This window comes from Hyperolius riggenbachi, chromosome 9 (genome assembly GCF_040937935.1).
Source record: "Hyperolius riggenbachi isolate aHypRig1 chromosome 9, aHypRig1.pri, whole genome shotgun sequence".
Classification (NCBI taxonomy): Eukaryota; Metazoa; Chordata; class Amphibia; order Anura; family Hyperoliidae; genus Hyperolius; species Hyperolius riggenbachi.
The window spans coordinates 218894751-218914208 of record NC_090654.1 but is presented as its reverse complement, the minus strand read 5'-3'; the positions used below and the strand labels follow the sequence as shown (position 1 = coordinate 218914208).

The window sequence follows — 19458 nt, the reverse complement described above, 5'->3', positions numbered from 1 at the left end:
AGGGACTGCAACTGCAAGTGGTTTATCGGGAGATTACAATGGCTAGAGGCCCATTGAGGGACTACAACGGCAAGAGGCCCATAGAGGGACTACAATGGCAAGATGACCAACGGGGGACTACAACGGCAAGATGACCATCGGGGGACTACAATGACAAGATGACCATCGGGGGACTCCAAGGGCAAGAAGACCATCGGGGGACTACAACGGCAAGATGACCATCGGGGACTACAACGGCAAGATGACCATCGAGGGACTACAACGGCAAGAGGCCCATAGAGGGAATACAATGGCAAGATGACCATCGAGGGACTACAACCGCAAGATGTCCATCTGGGGACTACAACGGCAAGATGACCATCGAGGGACTACAACGGCAAGAGACCCATTAAGGGAATACAACGGCAAGAGGCTTATCGGGAGACTACAATGGCAAGATGACCATCGGGGGACTACAAATGCAAGATGCCCATCTAGGGACTACAACGGCAAGAGGCCCATCTAGGGACTACAACGGCAAGAGGCTTATCGGGTGACTACAACGGCAAGAGGCCCATCGGGGGACTACAATGAAAAGAAGATCATCGGGGGACTACAACTGCAAAGAGGCCCATTTGGGGACTACAACGGCAAGAGGCCCATCAGAGGACTGACACGGCAAGAGGCCCAACAGAAACCACAATGGCAAGAGGCCAATCAGAGGACTACAATGGCAAGAGGAGCATCGAGGGACCACAATGGTAAGAGGCCCATTTGGGGACAAACACGGCAAGAGTGTGTGGTTTCCTTGAGTTTGTACTCCATTTAACTAGTTAGGGTATTGTGATAGTAAATCTTTCAACTATTATAGGCAATAAAAAGGGTGGGGGGTAGGTTCCTTAGAGAAGATTGGGTTTTTTTATTGGAAGATTCTTCTCTTGTTCAGTTAGCATGGGGTGGGTTGTGCCAACATATTCTAGGTTAGTGGGATGAAATGGTTCCCAGGGAGGGGGGCTTTAGCTGACAATTCAGCAGGGTAGGGACAATGCATCTATGCTATTTATGGGGTCTTAACAGAAGCAGAGACTTTGATCTCTACTGCACCTTTCATTTGTCACACAAATCAATTACAATATATCTGCAGCCAGAAGTGGTACTCTTCTTGGTATGTTTGTCAGGGGAAGTAGAAGGCATTGTGTGGGTCCAAGTCAGAAGTGAAATTTAGACCACATCTATAGCATACTGGTGGGGTGGGAGGTTTCCCTTAGGAGGGCACATTTTTACTTGAGTTTGTATGCCTTTCAACTAGTTAGGGTATTGTCATAGTAGACGTTTCAACTGTTATAGGATATAAAAGGGGTGGGGGTAGGTTCCTTAGAGAAGATTGTGTTTTACATTGGAAGATTCTTCTCTTGTTCAGTTAGTATGGGGTAGGTTGTGCCAACATATACTAGGTTGGTGGGATGAACTAGTTCCCAGCAAGAGGGGAGGGTTTAGCTGACAATTCAGCAGGGTATCTGGCTCATCGAGTGACTACAACAGCAAGAAGCCCATCGGGGGACTACAACGGCAAAAGGCCGATCGGGGGACTACAACTGCAAGAAGACCATCGGGGGACTACAATGACAAGATGACCATTGGGGGACTACAACATCAAGATGACCATCGAGGGACTACAACGGCAAGAGGCACATAGAGGGACTACAACATGACCATCGGGGGACTACAACGGCAAGATGACCATTGGGGACTACAACGGCAAGATGACCATCGAGGGACTACAACGGCAAGAAGCCCATCGAGGGACTACAACAGCAAGAGGCTTATCCGGAGACTACAACGGCAAGATGACCATCGGGTGACTACAATGGTAAGATGGCCATCGTGGGATGACAACGGCAAGAGGCCCATCAAGGGACTACAATGTCAAGATGACTATCGGGGACTACAACGGCAAGATGACCATCGGGGGACTACAACGGGAAGATGACCATCGAGGGACTACAGCTGCAAGCGGTTTATCGGGAGACTACAATGGCAAGATGACCATCGGGGGACTACAAATGCAAGATGCCCATCGAGGGACTACAACGGCAAGAGGCCCATCTAGGGACTACAACGGCAAGAGGCTTATCGGGAGACTACAACGGCAAGAGGCCCATCGGGGGACTACAATGAAAAGAAGATCATCGGGGGACTACAACTGCAAAGAGGCCCATTTGGGGACTACAACGGCAAGAGGCCCATCAGAGGACTGACACGGCAAGAGGCCCAACAGAAACCACAATGGCAAGAGGCCAATCAGAGGACTACAATGGCAAGAGGAGCATCGAGGGACCACAATGGTAAGAGGCCCATTTGGGGACAAACACGGCAAGAGTGTGTGGTTTCCTTGAGTTTGTACTCCATTTAACTAGTTAGGGTATTGTGATAGTAAATCTTTCAACTATTATAGGCAATAAAAAGGGTGGGGGGTAGGTTCCTTAGAGAAGATTGGGTTTTTTTATTGGAAGATTCTTCTCTTGTTCAGTTAGCATGGGGTGGGTTGTGCCAATATATTCTAGGTTAGTGGGATGAAATGGTTCCCAGGGAGGGGGGCTTTAGCTGACAATTCAGCAGGGTAGGGACAATGCATCTATGCTATTTATGGGGTCTTAACAGAAGCAGAGACTTTGATCTCTACTGCACCTTTCATTTGTCACACAAATCAATTACAATATATCTGCAGCCAGAAGTGGTACTCTTCTTGGTATGTTTGTCAGGGGAAGTAGAAGGCATTGTGTGGGTCCAAGTCAGAAGTGAAATTGAGACCACATCTATAGCATACTGGTGGGGTGGGAGGTTTCCCTTAGGAGGGCACATTTTTACTTGAGTTTGTATGCCTTTCAACTAGTTAGGGTATTGTCATAGTAGACGTTTCAACTGTTATAGGATATAAAAGGGGTGGGGGTAGGTTCCTTAGAGAAGATTGTGTTTTACATTGGAAGATTCTTCTCTTGTTCAGTTAGTATGGGGTGGGTTGTGCCAACATATACTAGGTTGGTGGGATGAACTAGTTCCCAGCAAGAGGGGAGGGTTTAGCTGACAATTCAGCAGGGTATCTGGCTCATCGAGTGACTACAACAGCAAGAAGCCCATCGGGGGACTACAACGGCAAAAGGCCGATCGGGGGACTACAACTGCAAGAAGACCATCGGGGGACTACAATGACAAGATGACCATTGGGGGACTACAACATCAAGATGACCATCGAGGGACTACAACGGCAAGAGGCACATAGAGGGACTACAAGATGACCATCGGGGGACTACAACGGCAAGATGACCATTGGGGACTACAACGGCAAGATGACCATCGAGGGACTACAACGGCAAGAAGCCCATCGAGGGACTACAACAGCAAGAGGCTTATCCGGAGACTACAACGGCAAGATGACCATCGGGTGACTACAATGGTAAGATGGCCATCGTGGGATGACAACGGCAAGAGGCCCATCAAGGGACTACAATGTCAAGATGACTATCGGGGACTACAACGGCAAGATGACCATCGGGGGACTACAACGGGAAGATGACCATCGAGGGACTACAGCTGCAAGCGGTTTATCGGGAGACTACAATGGCAAGAGGCCCATCAAGGGACTACAACGGCAAGATGACCATCAAGGGACTACAACGGCAAGAGGCCCATCAAGGGACTACAATGGCAATATAAACATCGGGGAACTACAACGGCAAGATGACCATCGGGGGACTACAACGGCAAGAAGTCCATCGGGGGACTACAACGGCAAGATGACCATCGGGGGACTACAACGGCAAGAGGCCCATAGAGGGACTACAATGGCAAGATGACCATCGAGGGACTGCAATGGCAAAGAACCCATAGAGGGACTATAACAGCTAGAGGCTTATCGGGAGACTACAATGGCAAGATGACCATCAGAGGACTACAACTGCAAGATGACCATCGAGGGACGACAACGGCAAGAGGCCCATGAAGGGTCTACAATGTCAAGATGACCATCGGGTGACTACAACGGCTGGAGGCCCATCGAGGGACTACAACTTCAAGAGGCTCATGTGTGAAATACGACGGCAAGAGGACCACCGGGGGACGACAAATTAAAGAGTTCCGTCGGGAGACTACAACGACCAGAGGCCCATCAGAGGACTACAACAGCAAGAGGACTATCAGGGGACTACAATGGCAAGAGGACCATCGGGGGACGATAACAGCAAGAGACCTATCGAGGGACTTCAACGGCAAGAGGCCCATCGAGGGACTACAATGGCAAGAGGCCTATCTGGGGATTACAATAGCAAGAGGACCATCGAGGGGCTACAACTGCAAGAGGCTCATTAGGGGACTACAACAGCAAGAGGCCCATCAGGGGACAATGGCAAGAGGCCCATCGTGGGACTACAAATTCATGGGACTAGAATGGCAAGAGGCCCATCAGAGAACTGACACAGTAAGAGGCCCAACGAGGACTACAGTGGCAAGAGGCCCATCTGGGACTACAACGATAAGAGGACATCAAGGAACTACAACGGAAAAAGGAATATCGAGGGACAAGCATGCCAAGAGGCCTATCGAGGAACTAACATGGCAAGAGACTTATCGGGGGACTACAACGGCAAGAGGCCCATCAGAGGACTGACACAGTAAGAGGCCCAACGGGGACTACAATGGAAAAAGGTCCATCGCAGATTACAATGGCAAGAGGACCATCGAGGGACTGCAATGCAAGAGGCCCATCGAGGGAATACAATGGCAAAATGCCTATCTGGGGACTAACACATCAAGAGGCCCATCGGGGGACAAACACGGCAAGAGGACCATTGAGGGACTATAATGGCAAGAGACCCATCAAGGGACTACAACGGCAAGAGGCCCATCGAGGGACTACAACGGCAAGAGGCCCATCGGGGGACAACAACGGCAAGAGGCCCATCGGGGGATGACAACGGCAAGAGACCCATCGGGAGACTACAATGGCAAGAGGCCCATCTGGGGACTACAACGGCAAGAGGACCATCGGGGACGACATCAGCAAGACCTTGATCGAGGGACTACAATGGCAAGAGGCCCATCGAGGGACTACAATGGCCAAAGGCCCATTAGAGGACTGACACGTTAAGAGGCCCAACGAGGTCTACAACGGCAAGCGGCCCATCGGGGGACTACCACGGCAAGTAGATAATTGGGGACTAACAAGGCAAGAGGCCGATCGGAGGACTAAAACGGCAAGAGGCCCATCGGGGTACTAACACCGCAAGAGGCCCATCAGGGGACTACAACGGCAAGAGATCCATCAGGGGACCTATCGGGGACTAATACGGCAAGTAGCCCATCGGAGGATTACCACAGCAAGAAATTCATTGGGGATTACCACTGCAAGAGGCCCTGTTGGGGGACTAATGAGGCAACATGCCCATCGGGGGACTAATGAGGCAAGAGGCCCATCGGGGGACTAACACGGCAAGAGGCCCATCGAGGGACTAACATTGCAAGAAGCCTATCGGGGACTAACACGGCATGAGGCCCATCGGGAGATTACCATGGCAAGAGGCCCATTGGAGGACTACAAGAGATCCATCGGTATCCAGTATCCTCAAATGTTTTCAAGCTCCATCTATGTAAATCCAGCTGTAGCATGTTCACACAGAGCTTGACCTGGATACAGAGACTGGCTCCACCCTTCCCACATTTTGACATCATGCTGGATTAGTGGGGATTGATGTTACAATGTGGACTGAGAGGGATGGAGCTGGCCCACTGTATCCAGGTCTTGTTTCCAGTGACCACGATTATGGTGAGAGTTGCAAAAAGTTCCACATCAGGCGATATTGCACTATAGTAACTCAAATTACATAACAAACAGCACTGACTCTAAATATAGTAATTGCTTTGCATGGTACTATGTTTAGGGTTTTTTTTGTTTGTTTAGTCTTAGTACAGTATCCCTTTAAGTACAGGTTTGCTTAAAATATATTTTATGGTATAATTATGGTTCTGTAACAGATGGGACAGAAGGGAACATATGAAATATGAATCAGGTGGGCTCTGAAACACCCATCCTGCTATCAAACAACCGGCATCTCAGAAACTAAAGAAGTCGTAAGGCATCAGCCTAGCTATTACCTGTCATTTTGTAAAGGACACATCAAGATGCCATCTTCCCAGTGCATTTGTTGTGAGTTGAAACATTAGTCCTGATGTCCCTTAACTTGCTCCTCCTAACTTGACTTTCCTTAACCCTTTCAGGACTGGAAGGGTCTGGACCCTTTAGAACCAGAGCCATCCTTTACCTTTAGTACACAGTGATAACTGTTATTAGCTCACAGATATCAGGAGGTCACTTCTGACTGAGATACGATGCTTTGCTGTCACTGTGACTGCAGAGTAGGCTGCAGTATTGTTGCATCGGCTCAAGCGATGGGAACAGCTGAGGCATGCAGCGTGGAAGTTGAACTGTTCACCCCGGCTGGGACAAGTTGAGATAAACAGGGCATAGATTTGACCTCTCATGACCTCTTATCTCTTTGACCTACCCTAACCTTAACCTATTCCCTCCCAAAACACTAACCTTGAACATTCATCTAAGCACATGATACACATGATACAATAAAAGGATTCAGCTGGGAGTGGTGGATAAGGTGGATATTTCTGATAAATGTTTCAGAATTTTTTCTAAAAAATAAATAGGCATGGAATCTACTAGACTTCTGAAGGTGTCCTTTAGTACCAGATTATTTAACTCCTGTAAGTTGTGAAGTGGAGTCTATATGAATAGAATACACCTTAAAAAAATACTGTAGGGGGGGGAAAGAGTTCAACTTACCTATGACTTTACTGGTCCCCCACAGACATCCTGTGCCCGTGCAGCCACTCACCTATGCTCCGGTCCCCACCTCCATTTAAATTCTGGAATTTCCGACATTAAAGTCGGAAAACCACTGCTACTGAGCAGCCGTGTCCTGTCCTCGCTCCCGCTGATGTCACGAGGCGTGTACTGCGCAGGCACAGACCATACTGGGTCTGCGCACTACACTCCTGGTGAGATCAGCGGGAACGAGGACGCAGGCATGCAGGCGCAGTCGTTTTCTGACTTTAAAGACAGAAATTCCAGAAGTGAACCAGAGGCAGGGACGAGAGCATCGGTGACTGGCTGCGCGGGCACAGGATGTTTTTGGGGGACCGTTAGAAGCCCCAGGTAAGTTCAACTCTTTTTACATGTACCCCCCTACAGTCCTCCTTTAAGACTTGTCACTTTGGAGATGTTCTGTCCTAGTTGTATAATAGTTATAACAGTTGTATTGAGTTACAGTTTAAGTTACATACCTGGCTCATATTGTCCTTCAATGAATCCAATGACATTCTTGATTCTTTTCCTTACATTGTATGTTTTCACATAAAGCTTTATTTGACTGTAAATATACAAGAACACACAATTAATAATTTATGTATAGTACAGACAGACATACAAATCCAAGGAGGAGAGACTATGCCAACACTGTGAGCAGAAGACCCTCGAAGACAAGAATCACTTCCTGCTGCACTGCCCCAAATATACTGCAACCAGAGAAACCGTGTTTAAGAAATTGATGGAACTATTTCCAGACTGCCACGCATTAGAGGATGAGAGAAAGCACTACACTCTACGAGAAGAGGAATCCACAGTGACACTCGCTGCACACTATGTCACAGCATAGAAGAACATAGCATAAATGAACTGTAAACCTAAAAATGTCCACAAAACTGCTACCCATCTTTACCCCACCCTGTTTCATGTCCCCCATCCCAATGCTTTGGCAATGCATGTATAAATCTTGGTCATACCAATAAAGCTATCTTTGATTTGATTTGATAAGTTGTATCTTGTGTAAATATAAGCCTTTTGAAGGGATCTGATTGGCTGGATAGTATACTGGTTAAGGTCACCAGCTTTGATATAGAAGATCAAGGTTTGATTCCTGGCTAGAGCCAGTACTTAAAGTGAGAGGCATATGGGGGACAATGTATTCATTTTCTCTTAAAGAGAACCTGTACTGAGTAAAATTATTTAAAATAAACACATGAGGTAACTTCAAGTGAACATTACATAGTTACCTTGCCATCAGTTCCTCTCAGAAACTCACCGTTTTCTTCTGACAATGATCCCTTCCAGTTCTGACAACATTTTGTCAGAACTGAAATATATCAGTTGCTGTCAGTTATCTATCAGTTGCTGTCAGTTACATCTGAGAGGAGAACTGATGTGTCCATGTTTCCCTATGGCTCAAATGGGCGATGTTACAGTTTAACTGTGTGCTGACCAGAAAGCTGTTATGGTGTATTGGCCATTTTCAAAATGGAGGACGGAGAATTCCATTGATCACAGTGGACAAACAGGATGCAGAACAGGAGAAAGAGATTGAGGAGTAGTCTACAAGGGAGGTAAGTATGACTTGTGTATGCTTATTTTGACTTTTAATTTTCAGTTCAGGTTTTCTTTAAAAGAATACCCATTGCTTGGCATTCCTGCTGATCTCTTTGGCTTCAGTAGTGTTCGAATCACTCACCTGAAACAAGCATGTGGTTAATCTAGTTGGAGTTCAGTCAGAGCACCTGATCTGAATGCTTGTTCCGGGTCTATGGCTAAGAGTATTAGAGGCAGATGATCAGCCTAACTGCCAGGCAATTTGCATTGTTTAAAAAGCTCAGCCAACTACAAATGATCCCGCTTATATTATGAGGTGTACATAGTATAAACCAGCTGAATATTTTGGGCAAACGCCCTTTCTCAAGTGCCCAAAATGTTGTGATTCTTTCTACTATGTGCTACTCACAATAAGGACACAAAGTATTTCCTATAGATATTGAGCACAATGTCTGAGCAAACTAGCTACAGGATCCTCTGCACAATAGTTATTGACTCTCTCTACACCCCCATCGCCAACTAGGCCAGCCTAGACACGGTAAGACACCTTTTGCTTAAAGGACATCCAAGGTCAAAATAAACTGATGAGAAAAACAATTGTATCCATCCTCCTTCTCCTAAAAATGACCTTTTTTAGATATCCCAAAGTTTTATTTTATATTTAAATCTAGTTTTTACTGTTGAATGCTGAATGACACCTTCATTGAAGCATGCTTGAGCTCAAATCTATGAATTATTGATCATTTTATCTCTTTCCTGCCCTCAGAAGCTATTTACTGACAGAAAAGTATTTTATGGCTGTAATTACTAATTAGCGAGGGTTATGCCATAGTCTGACCCAGTCCGACTCGGTCACGTCACCTCAGTTTTCCATTAACTACCTACCAGCCCCAGGACCGCCTAATGCCAATTGGCATCAAGTCCTGGGGCAGGCTACTGCAGGAGATCGCGTGCAGGCTGCGCGCATCCCCTGCTTGGTAGGCAGCCCCCCGCACCGCCTTCAGTTTCCCAGCCGCAATCGCCGCTCGGGAGACTGTTAGATAGCGAAACCGCCGTCTTTTTACTTGGTACAGCTCTGCAATCTGCAACAGCGCTGTACTGGGGTGTCACATGGCTGTCCCCTCTGTTGCTGTGGAAATGATCCACTGTCATAGGCTTCAGCCTATGACAGCCGATCACGCTGATTGGCTGGCCTCCCGAGGGAGGGAGGGAGGGGGGGGTTATAAAAAAAATTGTAAAAAATATTATTAAAATAAAGAAATAATTCTTTATTTACAAAAAACATCTTGGGGGTGATCAGACCCCACCAACAGAGAGCTCTGTTGGTGGGGAGAAAAGGGGAGGGATCACTTGTGTGCTGTTTTGTGTGGCCCTGTAGCTTGGCCTTAAAGCTGCAATGGCCAATTTCTCAAAACATGGCCTGGTCTTTAGGGGGGTTTACCACTGCGGTCCTCAAGTGGTTAAACAAGGGAATAGAATTTTTCCCACAGAGTTTATATAGGTGGGCCTTGAATTAATTCTTACCGTAAATTGTTTTAGCTTTGAACAGGAATGGTATAGAATATAGGTAATGCAGGAGCACAGCAATGGTCAGCTAGGCAGCCGCAGCCTTTGTTAACCTATTTGTTGACTATCTTGAAGAGGTATATGTGTTTAAGTAACCGATATACCTTGGCCACACTGTTTTTTAGGCAAGGTACATAGATAACATGTTTATGATTTGGAGGGGCAGCATCCATGAACTTAAAGGGATACTGTAGGGGGGTCAGGGGAAAATGAGTTGCACTTACCCGGGGCTTCTAATGGTCCCCCACAGACATCCTGTGCCCGCGCAGCCACTCACTGATGCTCCGGCCCTGCCTCCAGTTCACTTCTGGAATTTCAGACTTTAACCACTTGAGGACCCACCCTTTACCCCCCCTTAAGGACCAGCGCTGTTTGTTTGGATCTGTGCTGGGTGGGCTCTGCAGCCCCCAGCACAGATCCGCGGCCACACAGAGCGATCAGATCGCCCCCCTTTTTTCCCCCCTATGGGGATGATGTGCAGGGGGGGTCTGATCGCTCCTACCTGCAGGCATTTTGCGGGGGGGCACCTCAAAGCCCCCCTCCGCTGCGACATTCTCCCCCCTCCCTCTCCTACCTGCTCCCCCGGGAGATCTGGGCTGCACAGGACGCTATCCGTCCTGTGCAGCCAGTGACAGGACGTCCCCTGTCACATGGCGGCGATCCCCGGCCGCTGATTGGCCGGGGATCGCCGATCTGCCTTACGGCGCTGCTGCGCAGCAGCGCCATACAAATGTAAACAAAGCGGATTATTTCCGCTTGTGTTTACATTTAGCCTGCGAGCCGCCATCGGCGGCCCGCAGGCTATTCACGGAGCCCCCCGCCGTGATTTGACAGGAAGCAGCCGCTCGCACGAGCGGCTGCTTCCTGATTAATCAGCCTGCAGCTGGCGACGCAGTACTGCGTCGCTGGTCCTGCAGCTGCCACTTTGCCGACGCACGGTATAAGCGTGCGGTCGGCAAGTGGTTAAAGTCTGAAAACCACTGCGCCTGTGTTGCAGTGTCCTCGCTCCCGGTGATGTCACCAGGAGCGTACTGCACAGGCATAGACCCTACTGGGCCTGTGCAGTACGCTCCTGGTGACATCAGTGGGAGCGAGGACACGTAAATGCAGGCAATGTGGTTTTCAGACTTTAAAGTCTGAAATTCTAGAAGTGAACCGGAGGCGAGGCCGGAGCATCGGTGAGTGCCTGCGCGGGCACAGGATGTCTGCGGGGGACCATTAGAAGCCCCGGGTAAGTTCAACTCATTTCCCCCCAACCCCCTACAGTATTCCTTTAACAAATGTATTGGTTACCTGAATATGCTTTTTGATAGTATAGTGTTCAATCCTTACATTTCAGATCAAGCAGTTGCTAGATGCCATGGTGACTGATGTCGCCCATTGGGGGTCAGTCACACAGTCAGCTGTATAGCTGATGACACATTCAGTTGCTATGCGGGGAGGCGGAGGGCTAATGCGTGGTGCACGTATGACGTGGCGGGTGTGCACAAAGCAATAGTCTGTCACTTGGCTGAGTTGTTCCACTGGAGGGATTGCTAGCCAAGCAGTAGTCACTTGTCAGAGGATGCTGCACACACACCAGATTAATGGCTAAGGCAGTCATCATCAGCGGCCTCAGCCAACTTTAATCATGCATGTGCCTTAAAGGGACTCAGCTGAATATAATAAAAAGATTTATACATACCTGGGGCTTCCTCCAGCCCCATATGCACAGATCGGTACCACACTGCCGTCCTCCACTGCCTGCAGCTTTGGGAACCTGGTCCCCCACTTCTGCCAGTTGGCTGAAGTCTGATGTAAGACTGCGTAGACTGGAGCCGATATGTATAAATCTTTTTGTTTCATTAAGCTCTGGTACACTTTAGCACTCCAGGGTGACCCACTAAGTGTACCCTTAGTGGCTGCAAGTGCAACTCTCAAGTGTTTTGAGTCCAATGTCTATGTAAGTCTCCCAACACTGCATAAAGATCTACCACTTTAGAGACAGTGACATCAGAATAAAACCAAATCCCATTGTTCTCCACTTCACTCCACCCATCAACCGCTGCACCATTAACCCTACTCTCCCCCCATAGTAACATGCATCTGTACACAGTTTGTGCGCTGCAGTGTTGCCTGTAGAATCAAGCTTGGCACTGATTGAGCCTGTGTACCTAGTTTTAGCCCAGAATGACTGATAAGTCATATTACAAACGGGCTTATGGTAAGTTCACAGACTGCCATAAAGCAAGAAGTGTGTGAGAATCTGCTCAGCTGCCTGTGCAGACAGGCAGCTTTTTGACCACTGTTCAGGTCTGCATTCTGCAGGTCTCTTTAAGAGAGACTTTTTGTCAGTATTGCAGCTTGCTGCTGAGGAATTTGCATACATTCGTTATGCAAATCCCCTACCTGCCTCCTGTGATGACTGGCTGTATAAAGGTTGGGATTACCCACAGTCCTTTGCTGGTCATTCCTTCAGGGTTTGTAGTAAACACTCCTAGAGAGTGTCAGCCATGCTACTTCTTGTTGAAGTTATCTTAGAGTAATTCCTGGAAAACTGCACTAGGCAGGTTTCCTTAGTGCAGTTGGAATTGTTTATCTGTTTGTTTGTTCTGTTGCTATTGTCCTGTCCCAGCGGTGGTCGACAGGAAATGGTTCTGATCTCTGTTCTTGGAGTATAGCTGGTGCAGCGGTTGCTACCAGCTATCTCTTCTGATCTGTCTCCTTGGATCGCGCTAGCCACTTTCCGCTAGTGCTGTGGATCCTTCTGTTCTGCTACTCTGTACCTGGATCGCGCTAGTCACTTTCGCTAGTGCTGTGGATCCTTCTGTTCTGCTACTCTGTACCTGGATCGCGCTAGTCACTTTCGCTAGTGCTGTGGATCCTTCTTTTCTGCTACTCTGTCTGCCTGGATCGCACTCGCCTAGCGCTAGTGCTGTGGATCCTTCTGTTCTGTCTACCTGGATCACGCTGGCCACTTTCGCTAGTGCTGTGGATCCTATCTCTCGCCTGTCCCTGTTTTCGTGTGTTTCTGTCTTGTCTGCTACGAACTCTTGCTGGAGGCTCGATGAGGTAACCGTTAAGCAAGCGCTCGCGTTCTCTGTTTCGTGTTTGTCTGTCTTTGGTTAGTTAGGCGTGCTTGTCTCTGTTGTGCGTAACACGCGGAGACCGCGCACGAATGCGTGCACTGTTGCGAATGAGTGCAGTGTTTGCGTTCAGCTAGCGTTTGTTATTTTCCTTATCGTTCTCTTTGTATGATTTGCTGTGCCTTTGCTACCCTTGTGCTCTGTCCTGCTCAGTCTTGTGTCGCTATTGGCAATCGCCATTCTTGCGATTGCATTTCCTACTTCGTTTCCGCCGTTGTGTGTTTGACGTCGCTGGGTGGCGACTAGTTTGCTGGGCACACATTGGTTCTGTCCCTTTGCTCTGTTCCCTGTGGGCTATCCAGCCCTGCCTGATCGTACCTTGTCCTGGATCTGTACAATTCCCATTTGGCATCTGTGGCTGTGCAGCGGCTGTGTTCGCCTGCACCCCACAGCGCCATCTGCCGGTGGGAATTGCCCTCTGCGGGTGCATAGCACCTAGCCTGGGTGTCCTCAATTATACGCTTGTGGAGGAAATCCGCCGCGTCAGCGCACGTCTGGTGCGCTGACCACGGAGACAACTCCACAATCGTTACAAAGTGTTTGTAAAACAAAAAAAGGATGCTATCTTTTGGATATACCCGCTAAGAATGAAGGCTTCATATTGCAAATAGTTTACATTTATCAGCATTAGCATCATCTGCTGTTGAGTTTGCATGTAAACTATTATGACACTTAGGGCTTGACTCACTAAGACAAATAGCATGCCTTATCCGAGTTAACACTCCTTATCAGAGATAACACACCTTATCAAAGTTAACACGCCTTATCAGAGTAGCATAGTAAGTGCTACGAACCCGCATTGGCTCAGGGCAGGATGAGTGGCGCTCTTGTCATTGCCAATTAGCAGGCATAAGTTCGTAGCGCTCGCTGTGCTACTCTGATAAGGCATGTTAACTTTGATAAGGTGTGTTATCTCTGATAAGGAGTGTTAACTCAAAAAAGGCATGCTATTTGTCTTAGTGAATCAAGCCCTTAGTATCACAATACAGACTGTGCAGATGTGTTTGTTTCTTTTCCCTTTCAGTACCTGTGCTTTTAAAGTTTTTTATTTGTATTTTTATTCTCAAACATTAAATCCAATAACACCTTTACATGTTTATAGTTCTTCTAATCCAAGGACTGATACCCAAATATACATATATTTACAAATATAAAGCTAGCATTTGTGTTAAAATACAACTTACTTTAAAAAAAAAAAAAAAAAGAAGAAGAAGGATTTCAAATAAGACAAAAGACTGAACACACGGGAGTTTGAACTGACATTAATTAAGGCGCAGAAGTGAACATATTTTGCCTTCCTTGTACAAACAAAAATGAGTTAACCTGAGTTTTGTTTACTTTAGCTTTTCCAGATGACACTCTGCATTGACTGTGCACGTGCTGCGTTTCAATACTGTGAAATCTTTTTTGCATAATGCTGACATCACCAGCTAATGGCAGCTTCAGTGCAGGCAAATAATAGGCAGCAGAAATAAACAGAAAGAAATGACAGTGCACGATGAATGAACAATACATGTACCTACATCTTATTGCAGTCCTTGTTCTTGCTATTAATATCTTATAAATATCCTATAGCAGTACAAATATGGATTGAAACCATTTGAATGACTGCTAACCCCTTTGTCTAATTCCCCAGTGTCTGCACTAGAGATGGCTTGAACCTCCGACATTCGGTTCGCAAACCTCGAACTCGAACTTCCGAAAAAGTTTGCGAACCTGCAAACTTTTCGAACCGCAATAGACTTCAATGGGCAGGCGAACTTTCAAAACTACAAACACCGTTTCTAGCCACAAAAGTGATGGAAAAGATGTTTCAAGGAGTCTAATGCTGGGCATCAGGGCCGGGCCGAGGCAGAGGCGAGAGAGGCTCCAGCCTCAGGGTGCAGTGTAGGAGGGGGCGCACAAATCACTCAGCTATCATTCCCCTGTTTGGTTTGTAGCAGAGAGAAATAAGAAAAGGGGATACATGGCAGTGACAGAAAGCCAGACAACTAGAAATCCAGGTGTTGGGGTTGTTGGGGGCCCCGAGGCGCCTCTTTGTCTAATAGCAATCAGTGTGACAGCTGGGGTGGGTGGGATGGAGGGGCGCACTTTGGTGTCTCAGCCTTGGGTGCTGGAGGACCTTGTCTCGGCTCTGCTGGGCATACACGGATAAGATTATGCGCCGGATGGAGCCGCTGGCTCGATCCCGGCGCATCCCCGCTTGTCCCCACCGGTGCCTGGATCGATCCCCGCTTGTCCACACGGGCGCTCCTTATCTTCCTCTCGATTCCCCGCTATTGTCCGCCCGCGGAGAATCTAGCACATTGCATTGCTAAATTGGAGGCCTAAAGTTGAAAACATCTTGAGTGTGTATACATGGATCAGCAGTTAGTGTAAGTAGTGTACTGCTACACACTGACAGAGCAAACTCACTGTGTAATGCACCACAAATAGCTGAAGCCTATTACAGCCAATCGCGCTGATAGGCTGACGGGGGAGGGAGGAGGATTAAAAAAAAAGTAAATTTATAGAAAGATAAATAAGAATAATATATGTAAAAAATAAATAAACATTGGGGGAGCGATCAGACCCCCCCCCCCCAACAGAAAGCTCTGTAGGTGAGGAGAAATGGGGGGGGGGGTCACTTGTGTGCTGAGTTGTGCGGCCCTGCATCAAGGCCTTAAAGCTGCAGAGGCCAATTTAGTGAAAAATGGCCTGGTCTTTAGGAGGTTTAACACTGCAGTCCTCAAAAGGTTAAATCCCCGAGTTGACCAATTTTGCATTAAACATTACAGTGAAACCTTCATCCATTTTCTTGTTGTGCTCTAGAGATGGGAGTGTTCAGACACAGGAAGGCAATACTACATCCGGTAGTTGGCCATACACCATACAGTCTTCACTGTACAATCTTTAGTGTTCCCACATCTTTAGATAAAGTAAGTCTTCATATTACAAAGAGTTGGAAAATAGAAACAAGATTGTACAATAAAGATTGTATGGTGTATGGCTTTGTCCATTTAATGACAAACAGTTGATTTTATTTCAGTAATTCGATGGATTTGAATGGAAGTCTCTGGAAGGCTATTTTGATCACCCTATGTGAGTTAATTGCAAATACACTTTAACATATTATTGTCACCAAAACTCCCACTTGATTGTTGGATGTGCAGCCAAATAGGGTGATTCACAAGTGTAGTCAGGGATAGTGGTTGACAGATGGTAAATGTGTGGTGGACAGTGCTCACATGTAACATCTGGCAAATGGTTGCCAGCCATTCAGGTGTTGCAATATTAAGACCTACAGCTGCTCACAAATTTCTGTTGTTGTATGTGAGCAGCTAACAGGATGTGATTCCACCATCTGTCTGCTGTCCATGTGAACTTAGCTTGGTGATCAGCAGCTTCAGGCTTTTCTTTGGTTCATTTATTTCCATTCTCCAGTCAATGGAGAATTAAACTATTCTAAACCAGTAAAAAGTGCAACAAGGTAGTTCAATTGTTTTCATAATAGTTGTTTAGGGATTGCCGAGTGTTAAGTATTTGACGAATGATAATTGTGTTTGCCTTAAAGCGGGGTTGTCAGCCACAAGATCAAATTCCATTTAAACACTGCATTGTGTTTATAATGCTGCCAATAATCTCACGCTGCAGTGGAAGCTCTCCAATCTATTCAGAAATGTCTGTGCTGTAATTATCTTATCTCACTCTGCCAAGCTCTATTGTCTCACCATTGCTGACAGTGAGAGAGGGAAGCTCTATCCCCTCCTACATTCTTGCTTCTCATTGATTGGTCTGAGCACGCTGCAGTGTGACAGGCTGAGGGTGAAATCTGATACTGTGCTCATACGTGTTTACCAGCAAGCCAGAGATGACACAGCAGATTGGAAGACAAAATAAAAAAAAAAACTTAGGGGATGAAATGACATCAGGATTTAGCTTCAGACTATGGGAAAAAGACTTGCCCCTGGCCAGGAACAGAATTCTCTTCATTTACTATATAAAATTCACTGAAATCAAAACATGGACAGAACAATACATCTGTTTTGTAAGTAGATAACGTATTTATGTGTGTTTTTTTTCCTGGCATGGTATGGCTGACCTTACTGCTTTAAGAGCTACAGAGCTGAAAAATCAGGGTTGCCTACATTGTGGATTCCAAAGTAGCTGCCAGGTTCACCTTTACATGAATATACTAATTCATGTATAAGTCCATTTGTAGTGGTTCTATCTATTTACAGCCATGAGAAAAATAAACTATACCTCCTTTTAATACAAAGGTCTTGTCAGAATACAAGGAAAAAAAATATTTTCGCCCTTAGCAAGATTTTAAAAACAGAACAAACATGTGTCATTTATTCAACAAAGACATGGGCTGGGTTCACATGTTGCGTTATACACGTGTTATAATGTGTGTGAACTGTAATGGAGACTGGACATAAACGTCTGCATGCAGCGAGTTAGAATATTGTGATCTGTTAAACACAGAGATGTGTCTTTGAGGTGATTCATGGCGAATTTGTATTCATTGATTATTCCTAATAAAAGTCTTTGAAACTAAACACAGAGATGTGAACAGGCCTATATACAGGATCTTCTCAAAAAATTAGCATATTGTGATAAAGTTCATTATTTTCTGTAATGTACTGATAAACATTAGACGTTCAAATATTTTAGATTCAAATACACACAACTGAAGTAGTTCAAGCCTTTTATTGTTTTAATATTGATGATTTTGGCATACAACTCATGAAAACCCAAATTTCCTATCTCAACAAATTAGCATATTTCATCCGACCAATAAAAGAAAAGTGTTTTTAAAACAAACAAAGTCAACTTTCAAATAATTATGTTCAGTTATGCACTCAATACTTGGTCAAAATCCTTTTGCAGAAATGACTGCTTCAATGTGGCGTGGCATGGAGGCAATCAGCCTGTGGCACTGCCCAGGTGTTATTAAGGCCGAGGATGCTTCGATAGCGGCCTTAAGCTCATCCAGAGTGTTGGGTCTTGCGTCTCTCAACTTTCTCTTCACAATATCCCACAGATTCTCTATGGGGTTCAGGTCAGGAGAGTTGGCAGGCCAATTGAGCACAATAATACCATGGTCAGTAAACCATTTACCAGTGGTTTTGGCACTGTGAGCAGGTGCCAGGTCGTGCTGAAAAATGAAATCTTCATCTCCATAAAGCTTTTCAGCAGATGGAAGCATAAACCCACTTTGGAACCAGAAACAGTGGCAGAAGCGCCTGACCTGGGCTACAGAGAAGCAGCACTGGACTGTTGCTCAGTGGTCCAAAGTACTTTTTTCGGATGAAAGCAACTTTTACATGTCATTCGGAAATCAAGGTTCCAGAGTCTGGAGGAAGACTGGGGAGAGGGAAATGCCAAAATGCCTTGAGTCCAGTGTCAAGTACCCACAGTCAGTGATGGTCTGGGGTGCCATGTCAGCTGCTGGTGTTGGTCCACTGTGTTTTATCAAGGGCAGGGTCAATGCAGCTAGCTATCAGGAGATTTTGGAGCACTTCCTGCTTCCATCTGCTGAAAAGCTTTATGGAGATGAAGATTTCATTTTTCAGCACGACCTAGCACCTGCTCACAGTGCCAAAACCACTGGTAAATGGTTTACTGACCATGGTATTACTGTGCTCAATTGGCCTGCCAACTCTCCTGACCTGAACCCCATAGAGAATCTGTGGGATATTGTGAAGAGAAAGTTGAGAGACGCAAGACCCAACACTCTGGATGAGCTTAAGGCCGCTATCGAAGCATCCTGGGCCTCCATAACACCTGGGCAGTGCCACAGGCTGATTGCCTCCATGCCACACCGTATTGAAGCAGTCACTTCTGCAAAAGGATTCCCGACCAAGTATTGAGTGCATAACTGAACATAATTATTTGAAGGTTGACTTTTTTTGTTTTAAAAACAATTTTCTTTTATTGGTCGGATGAAATATGCTAATTTTTTGAGATAGGAAATTTGGGTTTTCATGAGCTGTATGCCAAAATCATCAATATTAAAACAATAAAAGGCTTGAACTACTTCAGTTGTGTGTATTTGAATCTAAAATATATGAAAGTCTAATGTTTATCAGTACATTACAGAAAATAATGAACTTTATCACAATATGCTAATTTTTTGAGAAGATCCTGTAATTGTATGGGCACTAGGCAGTGAGTTGACATGCAGAATTATTCTGCAACGCTGCTGCTGCAGTGTGAAAGGACCCAAACTACTGCTGAGGCAAAGCGTACAGAATAAAGTAGGATGGAACTTTAAAATTAAAATGTTGCTCTAAAACATTAAACACAGTAAAAATAAATATGAAACAGTATAAGACTTCTCTAATGTCATTTGAAGGTATATTTATGCTTCACTGAAGC

General features: G+C 46.1%; 1 protein-coding gene across 1 annotated transcript in view; it reads right to left on the bottom strand.

Moving 5' to 3' along the window:
* LOC137531888 (putative N-acetylated-alpha-linked acidic dipeptidase) overlaps window positions 1-19458 on the bottom strand; it is a 217217-nt gene that overhangs the window by 113409 nt on the left and 84350 nt on the right. Inside the window, exon 8 of the mRNA XM_068251892.1 lies at window positions 7327-7412. Coding sequence (XP_068107993.1) covers window positions 7327-7412 — 86 coding nt within the window. The remainder of the gene's footprint in view (window positions 1-7326; window positions 7413-19458) is intronic.